This window comes from Nematocida major (genome assembly GCF_021653875.1).
Source record: "Nematocida major strain JUm2507 chromosome Unknown 2438, whole genome shotgun sequence".
NCBI lineage: Eukaryota > Fungi > Microsporidia > Nematocida > Nematocida major.
In genome coordinates, this window is record NW_025952955.1 from 261,073 (window position 1) to 280,171 (window position 19,099).

At 47.3% G+C, this 19,099-nt stretch overlaps 11 protein-coding genes across 11 annotated transcripts; 2 read left to right on the forward strand and 9 right to left on the reverse strand.

Annotated features, from left to right (window-relative positions):
• Positions 1 to 166: 166 nt before the first annotated feature.
• Positions 167 to 5,611, reverse strand: NEMAJ01_0459 (serine/threonine-protein kinase ATR; the record flags this gene model as incomplete). The annotated part of the gene is made up of 1 exon (XM_047914297.1): positions 167 to 5,611. One exon carries the CDS (start codon positions 5,609 to 5,611, stop codon positions 167 to 169), a length of 5,445 nt encoding a protein of 1,814 aa, XP_047770254.1.
• Positions 5,612 to 5,623: 12 nt separating this feature from the next.
• On the reverse strand, positions 5,624 to 6,661 carry NEMAJ01_0460 (uncharacterized protein; the record flags this gene model as incomplete). The annotated part of the gene is made up of 1 exon (XM_047914298.1): positions 5,624 to 6,661. The coding sequence occupies one exon, from the start codon at positions 6,659 to 6,661 to the stop codon at positions 5,624 to 5,626; it is 1,038 nt and encodes a 345-aa protein (XP_047770255.1).
• Positions 6,662 to 7,343: 682 nt separating this feature from the next.
• On the reverse strand, positions 7,344 to 8,270 carry NEMAJ01_0461 (uncharacterized protein; the record flags this gene model as incomplete). The annotated part of the gene is made up of 1 exon (XM_047914299.1): positions 7,344 to 8,270. One exon carries the CDS (start codon positions 8,268 to 8,270, stop codon positions 7,344 to 7,346), a length of 927 nt encoding a protein of 308 aa, XP_047770256.1.
• Positions 8,271 to 8,434: 164 nt separating this feature from the next.
• NEMAJ01_0462 (uncharacterized protein) lies at positions 8,435 to 9,172 on the reverse strand (the record flags this gene model as incomplete). The annotated part of the gene is made up of 1 exon (XM_047914300.1): positions 8,435 to 9,172. One exon carries the CDS (start codon positions 9,170 to 9,172, stop codon positions 8,435 to 8,437), a length of 738 nt encoding a protein of 245 aa, XP_047770257.1.
• A 217-nt stretch (positions 9,173 to 9,389) lies between these two features.
• Positions 9,390 to 10,424, forward strand: NEMAJ01_0463 (uncharacterized protein; the record flags this gene model as incomplete). The annotated part of the gene is made up of 1 exon (XM_047914301.1): positions 9,390 to 10,424. One exon carries the CDS (start codon positions 9,390 to 9,392, stop codon positions 10,422 to 10,424), a length of 1,035 nt encoding a protein of 344 aa, XP_047770258.1.
• Positions 10,425 to 10,432: 8 nt separating this feature from the next.
• NEMAJ01_0464 (uncharacterized protein) lies at positions 10,433 to 10,879 on the forward strand (the record flags this gene model as incomplete). The annotated part of the gene is made up of 1 exon (XM_047914302.1): positions 10,433 to 10,879. One exon carries the CDS (start codon positions 10,433 to 10,435, stop codon positions 10,877 to 10,879), a length of 447 nt encoding a protein of 148 aa, XP_047770259.1.
• Positions 10,880 to 13,100: 2,221 nt separating this feature from the next.
• On the reverse strand, positions 13,101 to 13,748 carry NEMAJ01_0465 (uncharacterized protein; the record flags this gene model as incomplete). The annotated part of the gene is made up of 1 exon (XM_047914303.1): positions 13,101 to 13,748. One exon carries the CDS (start codon positions 13,746 to 13,748, stop codon positions 13,101 to 13,103), a length of 648 nt encoding a protein of 215 aa, XP_047770260.1.
• A 350-nt stretch (positions 13,749 to 14,098) lies between these two features.
• On the reverse strand, positions 14,099 to 14,938 carry NEMAJ01_0466 (uncharacterized protein; the record flags this gene model as incomplete). Its single annotated transcript, XM_047914304.1, has 1 exon — positions 14,099 to 14,938. The coding sequence occupies one exon, from the start codon at positions 14,936 to 14,938 to the stop codon at positions 14,099 to 14,101; it is 840 nt and encodes a 279-aa protein (XP_047770261.1).
• A 964-nt stretch (positions 14,939 to 15,902) lies between these two features.
• Positions 15,903 to 16,658, reverse strand: NEMAJ01_0467 (uncharacterized protein; the record flags this gene model as incomplete). The annotated part of the gene is made up of 1 exon (XM_047914305.1): positions 15,903 to 16,658. One exon carries the CDS (start codon positions 16,656 to 16,658, stop codon positions 15,903 to 15,905), a length of 756 nt encoding a protein of 251 aa, XP_047770262.1.
• Positions 16,659 to 17,084: 426 nt separating this feature from the next.
• NEMAJ01_0468 (uncharacterized protein) lies at positions 17,085 to 17,762 on the reverse strand (the record flags this gene model as incomplete). Its single annotated transcript, XM_047914306.1, has 1 exon — positions 17,085 to 17,762. The coding sequence occupies one exon, from the start codon at positions 17,760 to 17,762 to the stop codon at positions 17,085 to 17,087; it is 678 nt and encodes a 225-aa protein (XP_047770263.1).
• Positions 17,763 to 18,277: 515 nt separating this feature from the next.
• On the reverse strand, positions 18,278 to 18,991 carry NEMAJ01_0469 (uncharacterized protein; the record flags this gene model as incomplete). Its single annotated transcript, XM_047914307.1, has 1 exon — positions 18,278 to 18,991. One exon carries the CDS (start codon positions 18,989 to 18,991, stop codon positions 18,278 to 18,280), a length of 714 nt encoding a protein of 237 aa, XP_047770264.1.
• Positions 18,992 to 19,099: the final 108 nt, after the last annotated feature.

The window sequence follows — 19,099 nt, forward strand, 5'->3', positions numbered from 1 at the left end:
GCACGCCAAATACTTAATTATGCTGTCTGTGCAAGGCGCCTTCTTGCGCGCTGAGGGAAGCTGTGCCTCTTTCGCTTCTGCACGCACATTTCAGCGCATTCGTGTGTGATATTTCAACGGAAACAGTCAAATACAATAAAGATCAGCCCTTTAGATACTTTGCGCGCTATATAAAGGGGAGCCACCACACATACATTTTCCCCAGGGCCTCTAGGCACGTGCTGGCTTCTATGAGCATGGAGGACTTTGTTATTTCGTCCTCAAAGTCTATCTTTGACTTCGTCCTGTCGATTATTTGGATGGCTGTTTTTGTGTTATTTCTTCCTGTCCACTCTCCAAGCGGGTCGTGCACAAATCCCAGCAGGTTGGCCACGAGCAGGTCTCTGTTTACGGACAGAAACTTAAGAGCCCGCTCCAGCGCAAGCCTGTACTGCCCCTCCTCCTTTGTTGGCCCAAACGCGTCTATTATGTTCTGCGTAAGCCTAAACGGAACGGTTTCAGGCACCAGCAGGCTCTGCCCCTTGTCAAATATGCAGTTCAGGTCCACATGCACGGTCTCTCCCGTTTTTTCGTCAAACAAAATGTTCTCGCAGTGCCGGTCGCCCAGGCCCATAAAGTACCCCACCGCGTTCATAACCGCATACGTTATTGTGTATCTCTTTCGCGAAAGCAGCCACTCGACAGGATGTGTAAACTGCCTCAGGAAGTACTGCGAGAAAACAGGCGGCACCCGTTGCAGAAGCGGCCTCAGACCCTTTCCCAGCGTGCTGATCTTCTTGACAAAGCCCAGCTCCTTCCCAATCTCCTTCACATATATCCCCTTTTCGGCATACAGCTTGTCGCATATGTGCTTCAGCGTGTGCAGGTTTTCCACAAACTCCAGTATGCCAATCTTTCCTGTTATGGGGATGACCGTGTACACCCGGATGCCAAACGCCCGGTACTCATTGTCGCTTTGGAACAAAGAGTTTAGCAGCATGTTCAGATCCATGAAGCCTGCGTCTTTCCGCAGGTCGTCGTTTGCCTTGCACAAAAACGACTTGTAGCATCCCGTCGACGTCAGCGTCTGTATTTTCTTTGGCTTCTGGATAGTGGCAAACACAAAAACCGTGTCGGAGACAGAAATAATTTCGGACAAAAAGTCTCCAAACGGCGCAGGTATGGGCGCGCTCTTCTCCAGGCACACAGATGCCCCCAGTATCGACGGGAGGTGCGTTATGCCGCTTCCTGCCGGATACATGCTGATTTTGCTAAGAATCTCTGCAAAGTCTATCACGTCTGAAAACAGCTTTCTGAAGGAAAAAGGCGCTCGGTCCACAAGGGCGTGTATGGCCGTGTTCTTTTTGTTCTTGAACAAAGAAAGCGTCCTCCACGCAAACTCTTCCGGAAAAGCGGCAATCAGCTTCAGCGCCATTTCGATGAGCAGATCCTCCACGGCCTTTTCCCGGTGCAGAACCCTGCTGAGTATTTGGACATAAAACCGCCGGAACATTTTCACGTCCACGTTTTGGAAGGCTTTCTTCAGCTCTACCACGCATATGGAAATTTCCTCTTTTTTGCTTTTTGTGCTGCTTGTGTCTGTGACATAGTGGATCAGGCTGGGCACAATTTCTGGCGCTTTTGTATTCCCGCACTCAAGCGCGCGGCAAAACATTTTGAACGCCTGCACTGGGTGCTTCTTTTCGAGGTACTTCCCGTAGCTGAAGTACAGCCTCTCGTTTGTTTTTATCTGCGCCAGCGCCTTTTCGTATATTTCCTCGGACGTTTCTATCTCGGTGTTTAGGAGAACAGCTTTCTCTTGGTACTCGCTGTCTTCGGGTATGCTCTCCATAAGCCTCTGGAGCGCCTGCTTGGCGAGCGTTTTGTTGTTTTTCAGAAGGTGCAGCTTTGCTTTTTCGTAGAACACTCTCCAGTCGTCCTTGAGGATCAGGCGGATCAGAAGCTTCTCAGACAGCTCGCACTTCCCGGACTTTCTCGCCATTCTTACGCCGTGCAGGAGCGCGTCCTTTTCCGCTTGCACGACCTCTGCGCACGCTGGAAGCGCAGACAGCATGTACCGGTGGATTTCTGCAACCCGCAGAGAATCATACGTGCGCGCGCCCTCCCGCCTTTCTCGAAGTATTTCCAGCGCCGCAGGAAGAGGCTTTTTCTGGAGTATTTTGCTGTCCTGCAGCATATGCACATCTATCAGAAACGTCTTGAAAGCGTCGGGGTCTTTTCCAAACGTGCTGAGCGGAGGCGTGTGGCTCCACTGCTGTATGGACTCCTCCGCTTGCTTAAGAATGTCTTCGGCGCCAAGCGCCTGCCCCTCAAACGACTCAAACAGCTCCCTGTACTTTGCGCTTTCGTCCAGCACCTTTGTGTTTTTCTGCAGTATCTCCCGCGTAAGATACATGTAGTTTGCGTGCTCGTCGTTTATTTTCAGCTCAGCTGCAATGTTTACGGGCGACAGCTTGCTGATTGCGGCGTTTATCCCAAACACCTCGTCCTTTTTCTTGAGCGTAAGATACTCCTCCTGTATCAGAGAAAGTATGCGGTCTCTCTCCTCGGCGCTTTGGGCGCTCCTCATCTGCTCCTCCAGCAGCCTGATCGTGGCCTGTCGGTCTTGAATGTACTTGCTGCACAGAAGAAGCTCCTCGGTTGTAAACACGCCGTCCATGCTCAGGCTGCACGAGATAATGCACCTCAGAATGTCAGAGTCCACCAGCACGCCCTCCTTTACGTCGCTGAAAATTGGAACAAACTGGGCTCGTATGGTTTCGGTGTGCAGAGGCTTCATGGAGTACACCATTATGAAAAAGTAGAACTGCAGGAGCGCCATCTTGTGCCGATGCACCCACTTCTTCCAGGTGATGATGTTGAGAACCGCCTGCGAAGTTCCCAGCACGCCAAAAATCTTGTCGATGCCTGGGGTTTGCGAAAACGCTGTTATGACGCCCGTAAGAAAGCTTACGTGCGACACCCCTCTTCGGTACCCGCTGGGCGCCTCCTGGCTGCGCGCCCGCGGCGGCTCTATTTCTATCGTGTACTTGGACGACTGCAGCCTCGTGATAAACTCGCTTTCCTTGGCCAGGCCTGCGACCTTTGTGTCCCTCAGCAGCTCCTGCATAATGTACAGCAGAAGGTCATCCAGCGTCTCGTAGTATATTGGGATAAGTGTGCCAGAAATGAAAAACTCCACAATCTCTGCCTTTTTCTTGTGCTCCATGTTTATCAGGCGCGCAGCGTTGTCGGAAAGCGCCCGGGTTTCCTCGCTTTCCTCCTCCAAGGCGTCGACCACGCGGAGCCCAAAGCGCGAAAGCGCCTCGAGCACCTGTGGCTCTTTCGAGTCTGCGTACATCCGGCACAGGGAAACAATCAGCAGCCTGCAGCACGCCCAGTTTCCCCGCGCCAGTTTTTGTATTTCTTCGTGCGAGGCGCTCAGAACCCAGGGAAGCATTTTTTTTATCGAGAGGAAGGCAAAAAACGGCGTCAGCTTCAGATACGGATAGACCTTGAGCGCGGCCTCCTCAAGCGAGGAGATTTTTTCGATGTAGAGCGCGCTTTCCTCGCCCAGCACACTTTCAACCTCCTTCTTTTGGCCCTCGGTTAGCTCGTGGGCCATCATGTATCTGCAATGGATGAGGTCGTGCTTGTGCGTTTTTCTGACCAGCTCGCCGAAAAACTTCTGCTTTCCGCACTCAAGGCTGCAGCACTCGGGGCTTCCCGTCACGTGCCCGGTGTGCACCAGAAACAAAATGATTTCCTGGACCTCGTTCAGCGTCGGCGCTCTTTTCTCGTACAGAGCGTCGGCGACCATCCACATAAAGTTGAATATACAGCTGTTTATCGGGACCACCCTGTCCTCGAGTATCCTTCGCGTTGTGAACAGAACCGACATAAGAGAAAACCCCTGCAGCACCTTTCTTGCGTCTATGCCGCACTCTGCAAACAGATCCAAGGGCCTGGCCAACGATATGCATATTGTTGCAACTGCCTCCGGCCCGGTTTCGCACACCATTCTTCGCATGTGCTCCATGTGCTCGGCGTCCCTCAGCGCCTCCTTCTTTGTCTGGTACACATACACCGCACAGTATATCGATATGCTTGGCGAGTCTGCGTAGTACTCGTCTATCAAGTCCTTTTGCCACAGGCGCGGCGCAAGGAAGTACTTTTCCTGCTCTAGAAAGTCTTTTTTTGTGTCGTATCCGTAGAGCCGGTGCAGGCTCTCAAGCACGTCTGCAACGCTCTCGCTCGACCTGTACAGAAAGTGGTCTAAAATCAGCTTCTTCGCCTCCAGAAAGTGCTTCCTGTGCTTCTTCCCTATCGCATGCACTATGGTGTGGATGTACTGCGAGTTTTTCTTTTTTATGAGCTCGTGGCACAGCAGCGCCCCTGCAAACGCAACTTTTTTTGACCCGCCAACCGAGTACAGGATGTTTATGGTTGTCACTATTTTTGCAGGCACACTTTCTTGGCACGCAGCCTTTGCAAGGCTCAGCACATACTCCTCGTTCTCCCCGTGCATGTAGAAGTGCTTCAGTGCGTCAAAGTACACCCGCATGTCTTTCATGTTTTTCACGGGCTTTTTTTCCACCTTCTTGATGATGTTGACGACATACTGCAGATACCTGTTTGTCTTGTACTTCTTCATGTGCATGACCCCCTCGGGCACCAGGCTGCCTCCCTTTATTTGGTGGCTCAGCGCCTCGCTCATTATCTTGTCCATCTCTGCGTCTATCCGCATCCTGTGCATGCGGTAGTACCGCACGTGCTCGACGTTCACCCTTTTCTGGCAGCCGATCGACGTGCACCGCATAAAGCCGCTTTCGGCCGCGCTCTCCAGCAAGTTTTTCTCTACAAGCGTGCTCTGTATGCAAAATATAACAGGCAACATGTATACTGTTTCTTTGTCGCGAATAAAAAACGGTGAAACAATGTGCACGTCTATTTCTCTGTTTATGAAGTTCTCGTACGGGCAGACCTCTTTCTGTGTTAGCGCCAGAAGAACTTTTTGCGCTGGATTTGTTTTTTCATACGGCCAGCTGTCGTCTATTTCGGCCTTCAGCCTTTGCATGAAAGACACGTTCTCTATTTCCCTGCACGCCAGGTCCACAATGTGCTCCAGATACTCCTGTCTTCGGTGCGGCCTCCGCACTTTCAGCAGACACACCAGCTTGAAAACCGACTCTATTTCTAGGTCCGTCATGTTTGATCTTTTTGCAAGGTGCGAAAACACGCTCAGCTGGACAACCTCCGTGGGCATCCCCGCCGCACCCCCCTCGTCCCAGCGCACATCAAACGTCTCCACAATCTGGTAGAGGAGCGCCTCGTCCTTCTGCGTGTATTCTATTGGCTTGTCCAGCATGTACTTTATAAGCCTGGCCCCGCTGAACTTTCTTTTGAGCCGCTCAAGGCTGTAGATCGGCATCTGCATAACCGCGCTTATGCATCTTCGCAGAAAATCAAATGTTTCTGAAATCTCCAGGCGGTCCTCCTCCAGCTTGCTGAGAAATCCCTCGCACACCCGCCTGCTCTGGACTCTTTTTATCGACTCAAGAAACGTTATATGGAAATCCTCCCTCGTGGAAATGTCACACAGCGCCTTTTCTTTTGTAAATAGTTCGTCCATAAAAAAGAAAGTTTATTCCACTCTTAATAAGGCCTCTTCGAATGAGCCAAGCTCCAACTCTCCCTCCTGCGTGGGGTATGTGTAGACCGCCGCGCTGTCTGCAGGCACGCCTACACTCACATTGTCCAGCCCGGTCTCCCTTCTTTCTATTATTTCGCAGTTCTGCGTATCGAACAGCGTTATTGTCTCGTCGTACGACGCACATGTGATGTATCTGTCCAAAGAGGCTTCCATGTTGTTTATCTTCTGCGCATGCGCCTTGAAGCTTTTTTCTTTCGCCTTGTTTATGCTGTAGATCACCGTTCCATCGCACAGCCCCGCGGTCACCATGTTTCCTGCGGCTGCAACCGCTGTTATGTTGGCGGGGCATGCGAACACCTTGTGCACTGCGCTGTCTCGTATGTCCATCATGCACAGGGATGCGTTTTCCTCAAAGTAAAGCATGTTTTCGCACAGCGTGGCGGCCTTTGTGGCTTTTTCCAGCGTGATCACGTTCTTTTGCGAAGCAATGTCCCACAGCTTCATGCTTTTTGCGCTGTACGACATAACGTGCGCCAGACTTGCTGCGATGCCTTCGACCTTTGAGCTGTGTGCTGCAATTACGCTGTCTGGCAGGAAGTGGTTTGTGACAAAAAGCCTGTATGTTGAAACAGTCCCGTCCTCGTTTGAAATAAGCGCAAGGGGGTCTTCATTCCTGTCCACGAGCGCCAAGTCCGTTGGCGTGCCGTGCAGAAATTCGTCGTGGTGCACATAGAAGGCCGCTGTCTCGCTGTCAAAGATGTACACGTCCATCCTGAAGTCTGTGTCTTCGGTTGTCAGCGCCACAGCCATTCTATCGGTTGCCCGTATCTCGTTGTCTTCTATTTCTTCGCTGCTCATGTCATCGTCTTCCTGCGGGTCATTTACAACCCCCGCTGTGTCGTCAAACAGCTCCTGCGGCTCCTTCATGTAGTAGTGTGCGTACGTGTCAAACACTTCTCGGTTTGGCGTGTATCTCAGCGGGGTTTTGCAGTCTTTTCCTGTGGTTAGCACTTTAGACTTAATAATCATAAAAAAATAGAAGTTGAGAAAAATATAGAAATACACAGCAGACGCAGCAACCCACCTGTTTGGAAAGCGCCCTCGCCAGGCGCAGAACAGTAGCTGTCCTGTGCAGGGCTTGGTGTCTGGGCTCTTCCTCGAGCGCGCCGGCCTTGCACGCGCCAAACCAGAGGAAAATCACCAGCTGCGATAGAGTGCGATAGGCTGCTTTTGTACGCAAAAGCCCGCCTGGTGTGCATACACCTGCCAAAACCCCGAGCTTTTGTGCTTTCTATGCGCTATGTAATCTCGGGCTGAGCTGCTGCTGAACTGTGCAGTGCCGCCAGGTTGCTTCTTCTATAGGCAGAGCCCTTTTCTCTTTTATAGTGTCTGTGCAGCTGTCTCCAGTGCACATGCGGTGCTTGTGCAGTCTCAAGCCCGCAGGTGTTTTTTTGCCTTTAAAAATCCAAAAAACTGTGTTTGAGTAGCTCAAGATTTGTGGAGGTAATGCTGGCTTGGAAACAAAATACAGTTTGCGCTTCCGCAAGACTTGGCTCTGCTAACTGCAAAAGTTTATTTAAAACGAAACGCTGCAGCGCATGGACAATCCTTGCGCTGCATGGCACATGTTGCTTATGCTGTATAGCAAACGCTAGATGCATGGGTATGCCTTATGCGCTGCCATACGCACGCTTCAGTGGCTGGGCGCTGTTTATACTTGCTGATTCGCCGGGTTGATTGGCTCTTCCTCGTCTTCCTCGCCTTCCATGTCTTCCTCGCCTTCCATAACTTCCTCGCCTTCCATAACTTCCTCGTCTTCCATGACTTCTTCATCTTCCATGACTTCCTTGTGTGCCCGGTCTGCTCGTGCCTTTTCTAGAAGATGTGTACTTCTAATAGGCAGGCAGCTTGAGGTGGTCTCCTCATCAGCCAGTAGCTTCGACATTGACTTGGGCATGCAGCTACTCAGATACATGCTGTACGGGATGCATGTTCTTGGGCGCTTTCCAGAAACAAGAACAAGCATGTACATGTAAAGCTTTTTTGTATTTTTAAAGAATGGGTTTGCCTTCAAGCTCCACCTAGATAAAGGGGCTTTGGTTCTGTTGTCTTTTTTTTGTATGCTGTCTATTTCATCGTTTATCAGCCTTAGGATAGACACAAGCGAGAAAAGAATATCCTTCTTTGTTCCTGCAGAGCTCTTCAGATGTGCGCTGATTTTCTCCAGTTTTTCAACAACAGGAGACCCTATTAAGTTCTGGTTGTTCTCCTTGAACACTCCAACGTAGTATTTGTTCATGCAGATCACAAGTTTTATTAGGTTTTCTTGTGTCATTGTGCCGGTTACGTTGATGCTATGGTAGCAGCTGGAAATTATGTCTAGCTCTTCCTGTGTTTTTTTGCTCATGTCCTTCTTAATAAACTCTTCTACGTGATCTCTGAATACAGACAGCGTATTGCTAAGCTTTCTGTGCTTTTCCCCCTTTAGGCTTTTTGGCCCGTCTGTGCCGGAACTTATGTTGGAATCCAACAGGTCTTGGTCAAACTCAATGTCTGAGCTTTCATAAGCGATCGAGCTTGCTTTGGCCAGCATCAGGCATGCTAGTAATAAAACGGTATATGCGCGCGTGAATATCATGGGTAAAATTAAAAAAATGATTTAAAACCTTTCTAACGCAGATTTTTCTGCCAAAAAAAGCATAAAGGAATAAAATTTTCATATGGTCCTTTGCGCTGCTATTTATTGAAAGTGCCCGAGCGTTTTTCTGGGCTTTTGTTTCAGTGGTTCCGCTGCGCATGCCTCTACGAAGGCAGGTTTTCTAAGCTAAAGCAAGAAGTCTCGCTTTCGCTGCACATGTCGATGCCTGCTATTTTTTCGTATACTTTCCAAGACACAAATATATGCAGATCTTCTACGTTCTCGACGTCAGCCCGCAGGAACCTTAGAAGATAGAAGAACATGCATATTACATCGCACAGGCTTTTCAGGCCCGCTCCCATTGTGTCGGGTGCATTTCTCTCTATAAGAAGGCACATGAAAGCTCTGTTCGCCTTGTTAACAGCCAGCTTAAAGTACACCAGAATGGCACTCACAATGTCGCTCTGTTGGCACCACAGATTGTTTATTGTGAAATTCGCCCAGCGCAGTTCGCCCAGCAGAGCGCCATCCAGAAAGCCTGTGTCCTCTGCAACAATCGGGCGGAGGTAGTAGCACTCAATGCAAGAAACCAGATGCCTCACATGTTCTATTAAAATTGGCCTCCTTTCTCTGAGCGTTGGGGCAAATCCAATCAAAGATTTGAGAACGCATATCATGGCCGGAGACTTCGCGTTATTTGTATCGCTGATTAAATGGTTTGTTGTGTTTTCTACTGACCTCAATAGCCCCATTCTCTCACGCTCGTTCACATTGCCGATCCAGGATGATAGTTCGCACGTTCTTTTGCACATGCCCTGGGCCTCCATCGCCAGGCCACTGCCATGCGCCAGCCTGCCTGCCAGAATCTGCACCAAGAAAACAAGCACGCCTCCTGCTTTCATTCAGATAAATGCTTTGCTTCTTTTTGTTTTTCTTTTATTCTGCCAAAAGCACATGAGATGGAAATATGATAGTGTGGTGAATTATTAGAATTCCCACAAAGTCGGAGACGGCACGACCATTTTGATATAATTTCACATTATCTGAAGAAAAAAAATTAAGTAGTGATCGCGAAAAGCATAAATACGCAATACGACTTTAATTTTAGAGCAGAAGAAAATGGCACGAAACTTAAAGACTCAACAATCTAGTCAGTACAAGGTCGACCGCCGGGATTCTCCAAAGATTAATAAATCTTTACTGGTGCTTGTATTAGACCCATGTCAGAAAGAAACCCGGAAATACGACATAGTAAATTTACTCGTCGACAATGAGACAGACAACCTCTCATTGGAAAACAAGAACAGCCAGAAACAGTCAGTCCTAAGCGCGTTCAAGGATGAACCACAAGTATCCAGATACGTAGAACGTAAAAGCGGCAACCCGGAGTCCGAAATCGAACTCAAGCTCGTACCCCTCGAAGCGCATCTCGGACAGCAAGCCGCTACGTGGTGCCAATATTTCTCCAAAACCATAGCAGGATACTACTTACCCACGGCCACTCTACTTTACGTACTGAAGTCACTGCAAATACCAAAAGTCCAAGAACTCCTCGCCACCGCAACGACGTTGGACCAGGCCATAGACATAATCGAAACGTATTATGGTCAGATCTACGATAAAGAAGTGACTACACCTCCCAGACAACAAGATTTTGTCTTTATGCAAGACTATAAGGACAACGTGGATGAATACATACGAGTACAGTCACTGAATAAGAAGGTCAAAGGGGAAGCACTTGAGACACTTACCTACGACACGTTTATAGGTGGCTTGAGCTTGGTAACAAAAATTCATTTCGTCGACAAACCAAAAATGAACATTCCAGACTATGTACAACATGTACGGGCGTTGGAACTCATGATCATAACAGCAGCGCGCAACTATAAGCAGCTGAAACAAGACCTGGGTCAATATACAGAGACCACTCCCGCAGCAAAACCAATTCACACACATTCAAATGTGCAAGAGAATTACTGCGAGATTCACCAAACAACCGGACACTCAACCAAAGAATGTTCTCGGTTAAAATGGTTTCAAAACCGTATAGGCGCTCCGTCAAGGACACGAGGCGAGAAAAAGCACTTTGAGAAAAAGTCTTTTGTATTGCAAAAGCCAAACAACAGTTCTACTAAGGACGAAACAAAAAAATGAATTTCCAAATGTTTTCATCGAGTTTATCAAACAATTCACCCAATGTACTTCACGCCAAAGTACACGCCCAGGGCCAAGCATTTCTACTGGACACTGGTGCGACGGGAAACTTTATGACTCAAGATCAGGCAAACGCCTTAGGACTGGACCTATCTAAAGGACAGCTCACATCCTTTGCTCTGAAAACTGGAACAGGATCTGCACAAGTCAGTGCAACTCAGCTAGACGTGCCAATTACTTTACCTTCGGATCATCAAGTTGTTATTACACCCTTCCTCATCAGCAAGGAATTTACACTCGAAAACCCCATAGTCAGTTTACAATGGGGATTAGACCATCAGATGTTAACCCTAAACAACGAGAAATTATACGGGCCCCTGAACAACGCCAAGGTAGAAGCGCCGCCAAAAGACAACACATCAACAGTCAATGAGATTCAAAAACAGGAATCATAGAGGAAGCACCGCTGGATGCCTACGCATTTCCAGCCTTCCCCGTAGCTAAGAAAAACACTACGGTTCCACGAATTGTCGTAGACTACAGACGACTAAACAACATTACGGAAAACATAGTATTTTCCTTTTCCCGATGTTCTCCGCACGCTCAGAGAAATACCCATCGGCATGAAGTGCTTCTCACAGATAGACCTGAAACAAGGATATCACCAAGCCAAGGTAGCAGATGAAGCCCAAAAATATACTGGATTCATCATCGGCAACCAACACTACATCTACAAGAGAATGCCATTTGGATTGAAAAATGCACCGCAAGTGTTTCAACGCATTATGCAGAATTGCTTAGGGGATCTACCGTTCCTCAAGATATTCCTCGACGACATCCTTGTCCATTCAAGAAATCAAGAGGAGCATAACGAACACTTACAACTGTTACACGAACGATTAAAGGAGCATAATATCATACCCAATCCAGAGAAGACCCACTTTTCACAGACAAAAGTGGAATACTTAGGACATATCGTCACTGAGAAAGGAGTACATGCCGATGTTAAGAAAGTACAAAAAGCATGCAAGGAATGTCAAAGATGTAAGCTTGGGCCATGGCATGCAGAGTCTGTGTAAGTCCGGCAATCTGTGCTGTTTTGTTGTGTAGAGCCTGGTAGGTTGTGTTTGGCATTGTCTGTTTTTGCACGCTTTGTGTCCACGTGCCCTGTTGGAATAAAATATTTGCGCTAGCATAAACAAACATGTATGTATTTTCTTATTTCTAGGACAGCTTTATTTTTACGCCCAGAGCAGGCAGGAAATCCACACCATTATAGAAAAACCAAGCGCAGGCAGCAGAGTGTTTAGAACATGCTTTCTGTCCATTGCATTGTATTTACGATGTGAACAGCACCATATTGTTTGACTGACCTACCAAGTACTCACATACGGCGCTGGAAAGCTCTGTGTTAGAAAAAAACAAACCAAGCATGGATTTGACGGTGAAGAACAGCACAAACGACCGGAAAAGCACTGGGCGTGTAAAACCAGTCAGAGTTCCTGCATGTATTCTGGAGGCGTGCTTGTTCTGAGGCTGAGTGATGCAATGCTTCCAAACTTCTCCAAGCACGCCAACTTATATGTGGTATTGTAAACAAATGCCGCTATATACACTAGTTCTTCTTGCATGCGCCCTCTAGAGCCTAGAAAACACTGTGCAACAAAGATTTCGTTCTTGGCGCACTCCTCCAGAGAAATTGGAAAGGGCTCAAATCACGACTGTATAGCGGCCAATCATGTGTTTAAGCAATTTTCTAAGAAAACGCAGCGAGATGGCTTTATTCTGTTTTAGACTTGTGAAAAACTTAGTAAGAGCGCTGTTGTCTTGGACATGAGGATTCTGGGAGCCGGCCAATCTTGGGGGCGGAGGCGTGGAGATAATGCTTGGATGGCTTCTAAGATGTAGGGACAAAACTCCATATTTTTGGCATGGCAGACTTTCCACAAGCGCATGCCGCGAGAGAGCATAAGCCTTATCCAATGGCTTTGACCTGGCAGCTGCGGTGAACGCATACACGTGCACAAGAAATGCGAAGGCGTTCAGAGCTTGCATTTCTTGTGCATTGTATTTTTTCTTTATATAGAGAATAGTGGCGCTAATTCTATAAAAATCGCCCATGGTGCCACTTGCAGAAAATGGCTGTCGGGTTGGTATTGTATGCAAGCGCAAAACACAGATTTTATTCGGAGCATTCGCACATAAAAGGGCTGAAGAAAGCAAAACAGAACTCGCAGAAAATGCAGTGCACTCTGCCAGCCGAGGAGACATGCCACCTATTCGAGGCCTCTACTGCGCCAATTATTTTTATTGTTTCATAAATTCAGGATACGCTACGATGCGGCTCTAGCACAGCTCCAGTAAAGATTTGCTAAGCGTTGGAGTAACTTGGCCCATGGTCGATGAAGTTCTTTGTTTTCTGTCCTGCATGTGGTGTCGCATCGTAGATTAGCAATTGCTCTCGTGCATATTGCCTTGAGAGACCACTATAGCGATTCCGATCCTTTCAATCCTTATCGTTTACTACATTCGGGCCTCGGCGCTAGCTTCAATAGTTGTGCGAATTCAAAAAGTTCGCCACAATTTTGGCTTTGCGCATTTCAGCATGGTGTTGCTGCATTCCCAGCCAGGGCACGGCTTCTATAATAACCCGAATTTCCTGGGCCTTTTGCCTTGTTAGTAGTCATAGGCTAACCCCACCCATCTTTCAATGGGCATCCCAGACTTTTCCAAATCACGTTTTCCAACAGAAAGAAGGCACAGAAAAGAGTGGCATAGACATACCACATGGAGCAGCGGGGTTTTTTCTATGAGAAAGTGGCTGGGGTTTTCTGCCAATTTTATGTAGGAGAGCTCCGAGCAAAGCTGTATCATTAAGAAAACCAAGCCTTCCTGCGAAAACTGTGTTGTGTTCAGATCCCAGACTATCTCTATCAGGCTGTCAATTGTAGGGCTTTTTTCTTGAATGCTTAAGGTTTTTTCAAAAAGGGGCTCGACATAGCAGCGGACAACAGCCTGCAGGATCGTCTTTATGTCGTTCAGAAGGATCACCGGGGTTTCTTTCATATTGAACCGGGCTCTATGGAGAATATTGCACATCTTCATTTCTGCTCTGGTTATGCATATATGTTTTCTGTGGTTTAAGCCTCGAATAATTTTGTTGATGCACTTCAGAGTCTGCGGACGAAAAGTTTCATCGATATTCTTGCAGAGAGGGTTTTTCTGCAGCACGCAGGGCGCAGGGGTTTCTAAGGCTGACAACCCGCTAGCTATAGCCTGCCCGGCGATAAGCAAAGCCAGCAGATATGAGCGTATAAAATTCATTTGAAATCATTCACTTTTCTTTTTGGTTTTATAAAATCATAGCTCTTTCTGAAAGCAATGTTTATGATTTTCTGCAATGTCTGTATTGAAACGATGCATATAACCAACGCCTTCAAAGTTTTTCTTTAATTTCTTAATATTCTGGGATAGTGCTGACGTTTATTGTAAAACAGGCTGTCTGCCAAAAGAATGTCACTCGTGGCTTGCTATTTTTAGGCGTTCACTGAAGGATGTTTGGCGGCAGTTGGTTTGTCAAAATAAATCCAATGCATATGTGTTTGGGCCGGCTGAAAACGAATTGAGGCCAGCGTTTCATGCAAATACGTCCCGTGTTGCAGCCAAGCACATGGCTAGGCAGTGCTGTGGCTTTGTGTGGCCTCTTTTTCGCGCATAGCGTCCACCGCGCTCTGCAAAGACTTGGATGCCTGTTGGGAGATGGCCAATTGTTCTTTAACGTGGTTCTTTTTGTGCTGAGAAAACATCTCCAGAAGAAGGCTGTGCAGGGTCAGTATGTGCTGCAGCAGAATGATGCTGTCTTGCAAGCGAGGATTCTGGATGGTATATATGCTATTAGGTCTTTCGCGGATAGTTTCGCTCAAAAAGCCTGCACACACCGACGCCATGGAGTCGATTAGTGTTTTTTCTGTGCAGTTTTCTGCGTTTAGCATGTCTACCCCGTTTTGTATTCCACGCAGCGAGCCAGAAGCCCACATTGTTGCATGGTTTTTGAGAAATGGCACCACAGCATACTCGTTAAGACCCACAAGCACGTCTCGCAGAAGTGCGAACCGAATCTTTTTTGTAGGTATGCTTTCCCTGAGCTTTTCGAGGATGCTGCACAGTTTCATCAGCTCAATCTTCTTTTCCACCAGAATGTCTAGTTTTGTTAGCGTCTCAATTTCTTTAAGGCATTTCTCCAGATGTGTGGGGAGGCTGCTATTAAAAGGCTCCTGTGACGCGGAGCTCTCGTCGGAGTACTCTTCAAGGGGTTCGTGTGGGAGTATGCACACAAACTTGCAAGCATTTTCGACGAGGGCCCCATATGAGAAGCTCGCAGCTGGCTCTTTGGCTATAGTTATATACTGGACTGTCTTTGGCTTGGCCTTCTGGGCTGCGTCCTTTTTCTTGTTTTCCAAGTTTCCTGCTCTAGCCGTGAAAGCAAAAAATAGAAACAGCGAGCATGCGCGCATATGTTTATATTTCATTGCAACTGCATTTTCTTTTTCTTATATGAGGCCTTTGTTGATTTGTGTTTAATGATTTTTCTTACGGAGGAAATAGCGGCTGTTTTTGGCAAGTCCTTTTTGTTTTAAATTAAGTGCAGGCAGCAGAGGCTTGCACACAGGCCTAGGGCATCATGAGAGCCTCAAACCGGCTCTGGAAGGGCGGATAACGGCGGAAAGCTCACATCCGGCCTATGCAAAGAACAAACACACATTGCGCTTTGAAACCACGCGCAGGACATACTTTTGGCTAGTGCTGTATGTCGAAAGCATAGTTGCCCCCAAATATTTGTTGCTAAGAGAGGCCAATGAAAAAGCTTTATAATTCAGATAAAGAAGGACAGATGAACAATGTGTATTTAGGCAAAACATACTTGAATGAAGATATTTCACTTGGCTGCTTCCCGCACTACAGCGGTTGACTCTGTGAAAAAGACTCTAGCATAAAACTAGGAGATTGCAGGAGGTCTTTGCGCACAGAATGGCCTGGGAGGGCGTGCAATTTGAGCCGCACACAAGGGCATTCTTCGACCGCTTGCTTGGTGGGGCAGTTCTGCTGGAGCGCCGAGAGTAGGGGAACAGAAATTTCCAAGATGTGTTTCGAGCAACACTTTCTAAGTTCTGCGGACTAAACATGCAGCGGCCCGCTTGCACAACGTGCATGGAAATAGGGCTGGGCCCGGGCCCGCCGCAAACACAGCCGAAAGTAAAGATCTGCTAGATTTTATTCACGAAATTAAACATCTTCAGCTGTATGCTTTTGGAAAGCCCGCATGCAGAGGAATAAAATGCGCAGCCATGCGCCATGTGCGTATTTTTCTTTGTAAAAGGACTTGTTATGCCGCGCGGCGCGCTGCCGGGCATGCATGCTTAGATAGGCCATCCAACGTGTGGAAGCTTGCTCTTCAGTAGCCCTATACATATTTGGGCTTTACGCGTCATCTTGCCGAAACATAAATGGCCTCCACCGCGACATATTTTTTATAGTGAGCAGTATATGCTCCAGAACATCGTTGGCATGGCCTATGCTTTGGGAAAACGCATCTGCAGAGCTTCCAGAAAGAAACAAGAGAAGGCTCTTGTATATGGTCACGGAGATATGCAGTTCTATGCACTCGTCGGCAGACATCGCGCCTGTCAGCATCTTTTTAACTAGATTGACGCTGCTGTCAGTGCTGGTGTCGATCATTTCGTTGAAAAGAACTAGACAAAGGGCCTCGATCACGCCAAACATCTCAGCCTGCGTGCTTTGGGCAGAGTTCAACACATTGAAGGCTTCTTCTATCTTCTGCATGGCGTTTCCGCACATAATAGACTTGTGGGCCAGGAATATTGGGAAAACATAGTGCGTTGTAGTAAATAGAAGCGCAGTTCTTAGGTCAGAAAGAAGTATTTGATGGGATGTGTAGAGCCGCTCCCTAAACACATGCGCAAAACGCGAAAACTCCTGGGGCAGCAGGCTGCTGTTAAAGGCTAGGTTTTTGTCTATGTAGCAAGACGTCCTGTAGATGCAAAAAATGAGGTCCGAGTGGAACTGCTCTGCCATGCCAGTGCAGAACACAGGCGCTGGTGCAGGCTGATTCGTGCAGAAAGACTCTGTTTTTTTTGGAGTCTTTCTGCTGCTTGTAAGCGCCCATGCGGGCGAAAGGGAAAATATAGATAGAAAAGATATGTTTCTTGAGTCCATTCAAAAAAATATTTAAAACACTATATAAGAGCTCTAATATTGGCGTGCTGCATTAGGAATATGATCTGATGCCAATGATTGCATCTTTCTGATCAACCTTAGCAATACTCTATTATCACTAAAAGTGGAATATAAAAAGAAAAACTATTGAGGTTTTTTTCCAAAAAAGATTCTGAGATATAGAGGAGGTCTGAAATGCGCCAAGGCGCTTTATTTTTGGAAGACACCTCACAGAAGCAGTTCCAAGAAAGAGCCCCGCACAGAGCAAGCTGGAATGGAAAAGCAGAGCCTCCAGGCATCTGATGTTTATTTAGGCTTGGGCCGCTTAAATACGTATGCGGTAGCACCAATTTAGGAGAAGGAAAACATGCATATTTAAAGCTGCTTTGTGCAGCAGTTCCCAGAAATCTTACCAAACTGCGCAGCCTACTCTTGCATATGCCACTTTATAGAATCCAAAGCAAGCAGATACAGGTTGCTGGGGTTCAAAGAAAGCATGCAGAGGAAAGACTGGTACAGCCGGCGAATAAGGCCTAGTAAAGACTTCTCGTCTTTGGTCAGCATGGGCACGCCCTTGCATGGCTGCATGCCTCTTGCTTCTAAGACGCTGCATTTGAATTTTATAGAGAAAATAGCAAGGGTCAGAGACGCCATTTCGTCAACTAGAACCTTCTGTTCGCACGCGCCGCTCTTGGTTTCAACCAGAGCACAGAGCACTCTATTGACTGTGGTTTGGGAAAAGAATTTGCTGTGCTTGTCTAGGATTGGATGCACAACGACCGTTGCAGTAAGAAAAACCAGCCGCTGCAGGCAGATCAGAGAGATATCCAGATTGTGCATTAGGTTCGTTTTAAGCTCCTTAAGAATGCAGACCAGCTCATTTTTTTCAGCGCCTCTTTCTGTCTCGCGTTTACTTTCTAGATGCAGAATGATTTTTTTAATGTGTGTCGCAGCATACAGCTTCTCGCGGCCAAATATTTGAGGATTTTTTTCCTCTGGGATTTTCACGCATCGAAGGTCTTCTTCTGTTGCGGGGTTTTCACTTCCGGCAAAAATAAATGCTGTCCAAAATACAAGAAGAAAGTATTTCAAGTGCTTTTTCATTGAAAAATGTTTTTTCTGTGCTGGCCTGTATTATAGTTTAGTATCTGGCTCAAATCTGTATTTTAAGTGATAAAAGCTTTTGGATTATTTTTCATAAAAGCGCACGCAGCCACACATGCCAAGAAAAACACATAAAACGCCACGCAGAGCAGGCTGTGTGCATTTTTCTAGGCCCATGCTGGCCCCAATGAGCTGGCGCATGGCAAACAGCCTAGGAAGAGCAGGCAGCTTATTGCTGTCTTCCAGGCATGCATTACTTGGGCTTTCGCCAATGCAGAGGCGTTTAAAAGCCATTCGCCCACAGTGGCGACGAAAGACGCGCGCATCTGCATGGGTGCACAGTTTTTCTATTCTCTCACACTTAAATTTAGAAAAGCTGTGCCGTCGTATTTATTTCTTACACTCATATGCAATTCTTCTATTGCATGCTTTTGTGCAAACGCACAAAAGTGCAGACTCTGCTGCTAGCGCACACTGGAGGCTTCGGCTTAGTTGGTGTGCATGTATAAATGGGCCTAGGCTGTTTCCAATAGCTTTCTAACGTCATAATACGACACTAAAAATTCCTTTGCGCTAGCAAGGATTTTCTTCGTGGGAACAACCAGTTTTTCTTTTTGGGTTGGGAGGAACTCCACGAGGAGCGAGTGCAGATGGAGCGTCCAGATAAGATTTTTGAAGTCTTCCTCTTCAAGCGTAAGCACTTCAGGCTTTTTAGTAAGCCTGCTTACAAATGTGTCCCCTGACAGAAGAATTAGCTTGGTGCTGGCACAGCAGATTTTGGCTATGCTCTCGCATATGCTGCTCTCTGTGGCCGGGCTATTTAAATCTGCATATATCCCGTCTGAAAGCTGATCAAGCATATCTCTGCTGAGGACGTGCCGGTTTTTTTCGACTGCTTTGCTTGTGTAGTACAGCGAAAAGTGCAAAATTGCGAGCCTTAGGCCGGAAACACTTGGAACTTTGTGGGAAAAAACGCTGTCTACCAAGTCGGAAAAGACCTCGAAGCATTCCTGTTCTAGAGCATCCTCATTGTCTGGGCCGAGAGAAGAATTCAGTAGATCAACGATGGGCTTCATATGTTTCTCAAGCTCCAAAAATACCGACTCAGCAGGCAGATTCTCTTCATAGGGGCTCTGGCTCTCCACAGTAGAGTCTTGGATGGCGCCTGCTCGATCCAGTACAGCGGCAAGCAACACAAGCAGTCCAGCATACAATATTTGCAATTGCATTTGTCTCTGTTTTTTTGCCCATTTATAACTTTGCAGATTGTTGTATGCTGAAAACATAGTTACTCCTAAACTGGCCATTGCCTAGATGGGCCTAATAAGAGGATACAC